The sequence below is a fragment of the Octopus bimaculoides genome, chromosome 15 (genome assembly GCF_001194135.2).
Source record: "Octopus bimaculoides isolate UCB-OBI-ISO-001 chromosome 15, ASM119413v2, whole genome shotgun sequence".
In the NCBI taxonomy this organism is placed as follows: Eukaryota; Metazoa; Mollusca; class Cephalopoda; order Octopoda; family Octopodidae; genus Octopus; species Octopus bimaculoides.
The window spans coordinates 28,557,096-28,559,691 of NC_068995.1; the positions used below are offsets into that span (position 1 = coordinate 28,557,096).

At 38.5% G+C, this 2,596-nt stretch overlaps 1 protein-coding gene across 1 annotated transcript in view; it reads right to left on the reverse strand.

Moving 5' to 3' along the window:
• The window catches only part of LOC106874374 (charged multivesicular body protein 2b), a 68,096-nt gene extending 67,337 nt beyond the window's left edge, over positions 1 to 759 (reverse strand). Inside the window, exon 1 of the mRNA XM_014922087.2 lies at positions 583 to 759. Within this exon, the coding sequence (XP_014777573.1) occupies positions 583 to 619 (37 nt within the window). The 5' untranslated portion in view covers positions 620 to 759. The remainder of the gene's footprint in view (positions 1 to 582) is intronic.
• Positions 760 to 2,596: the final 1,837 nt, after the last annotated feature.

Below are 2,596 nucleotides of genomic sequence, written 5' to 3' on the forward strand. Positions count from 1 at the left end.
TTACTTGTTTCAGTCATTTGACTGTGGCCATGCTGGAGCACCGCCTTTAGTCGAGTAAATCGACCCCAGGACTTATTCTATCGGTCTCTTTTGCCAAACCGCTAAGTTAGGGGGACGTAAACACAACACCATCGGTTGTCAAGCGATGTTGGGGGGACAAACACAGACACACATACACAGACATACATATATATATATACATACATATATACGACAGGCTTCTTTCAGTTTCCGTCTACAAAATCCATTCACAAAGCTTTGGTCGGCCCGAGGTTATAGTAGAAGACACTTGCCCAAGGTGCCACCGAAAGATTGCCCTCATTTTTATTTTCGTAAATTGAATTCTCTAGAAATTTTTCCATTAATTTCTGCTACATTAGGAAATCATTTCAAATCGGATGAAGATTGATGTTACACTAAACAATTGAAAGATAAAAAAAAATAATAAATAAGTAGAACCAGTGAATCAAAAAAGAGAAAACAAAACAAAAACAAACGCAACTTCAGAAAAAAAAATCGTGTCATTTGGTCCAGACTTGTCTTCAATAATCAACAAGCCAAACAGGGCAAAATATAACTTACGTTGAATTGTCGGTTTCTTTGAGAAAATTCCAGACATGGCTTTTAAACTTTTCTTTCTGGCAAAAAATTATAAATTAATGAAGAATTATAAAATACATGAAGCTAACCGAACTGATTACTTCGAAAGTGTTCTTGCATCAAGTGACTTATGACTAAACCGGAAGTTAGCTTCTAACAAGGGAGATAGTCGGATTCTAACTGTATGTTTAATTATTTCCCTTGTACGGTATGTCTGTCTGTCTGTCTGTCTGCCGTCATTGTTCAGTTTTATTTCAAAATTTCTTGCCAATAGAGAAAGAGTCGGTCCTCAGTGGATTTATTCCATGTCGTATTTGGGTAATTTCAACCAATCAACGAGGTGTATTCGGTTGAAAAAATCTACTGCTGTTTGTGATAGTAATCGAATAGGAACAACCACCGGGTCGTGCAAAGACGATACCACCTTTATCCTTTCTTGCTTTCTAGTCAGCACCGTGCATTCCTTACTCTTTCCCTCTCTTCTACACTATCAACTAGCAATCAGCGAGTGAACTTATCACTGCCACTACAATTACCGTATTTTCCGGTGTATAAGTCGCTATTTGTTTTATTTTACCTTCATGTTTTGATGATGTTATAAAGACTTTTATATTGACGAAATGTGTTTGTTGTTGATTATAGTAAGATAAAATCATGACAATTACAATACATCTCATAGTTGTAAAATAAGGCATTTTGAAACTACATACACGTCAACAAAAAAAAAAAGGTAGCTGCGGACCTGTGCTGACATTTAATAGAGATGACCCGGAAGTTGTTCCTCTTCGATTAATATCGCAAACAGCGGTAGCTTTCTTCAACCGAATATACGTCGTTGATTGGTTGAAATTACCCATATACGACATCTTTAACACGAAATAACTTCTAAAATACGAAATTTTGTCAAAAGCGCACAGAGTAAACCGTGTTCTACATGAGAAATTCTACCAGTATTCGAAGTTTCAAACTGTTTAGTTAAAAAAAATATTAATTCAAATATCTGTGATTGAGATGGAATAGATCCGAGTCGGTTTCTAACCTAAATCTAAGGCCCCTTCATTGGAATTTCAGCATCAACAATAGGGTATTTTTGTCTGTGCATGTATGTATACGCCGAGACATAAAAATATTCGGGTTGGTTCCCGAGAGCGCAATAAGCCTACTGGAAATGAGGAACCCTAATCTTTCTCAAGGCATCCCTCTCGGAGAAGGCTAACTCGTATATAAAACCCGCTGTTCTACTTAACCGGATACCTTGCACTTTACTTGTCACTGGTGTAGCGGGCTGGATGTGAGATGTGATATCAGGTCGATATGATGTAGCCCACTACCAAATGTAACGTGTAGATGTAACGATTGAAGGTTCTCACGTGAACATCGAAGAATTAACACCAAGAAGGAAAAAATATTATTTACATACATTTATTCGTTTGCCCAATACGTAGTTAAAAAGACAGTAGTGATTGTAGTGATAGTGTAGAAAAAGGCTGGCTCGCTAGTTAGTACGTGGTAGTGTGTAGAAGTTGTCTGAGAGTGAAAAAGTAAAGAATGGATAGTGTTGACTAGAAAGGAAGTAAGGATAAAGGTAGCATCGTCTTTCTTGCGGCCGAGGAAAGTGCTGCTCTTGGCCATGGGTGACTCAAAAGTGAGTGCTGCTCCTTGGTCTGGCTGACACAAAAGAGAGGAACAGATAGGAAGTGTTCTCTGTTATAAAGACTGTAGGTGTACTTACCTTCCTTAACAGTGGGTTTTTAACAAGCTCGCTAGATGGCGCTAGAGTGTGAGATTCTAATATGAGACCTTACGACTTTCTCTTTTCTCACCAAGACGTCAGACCGTAAAGACGTGATCTAGTCGGCTCTCTGACATCACACGCCAGCTAGCAGACAGGATGCAACGCACAGGAGAAGATCATGGCCTCCACTCATCAACTATTTATCGCTCAGCGTGTATATATACGTGTGGCCAGCATTAAAGACATTTAAAGTTACAGCCT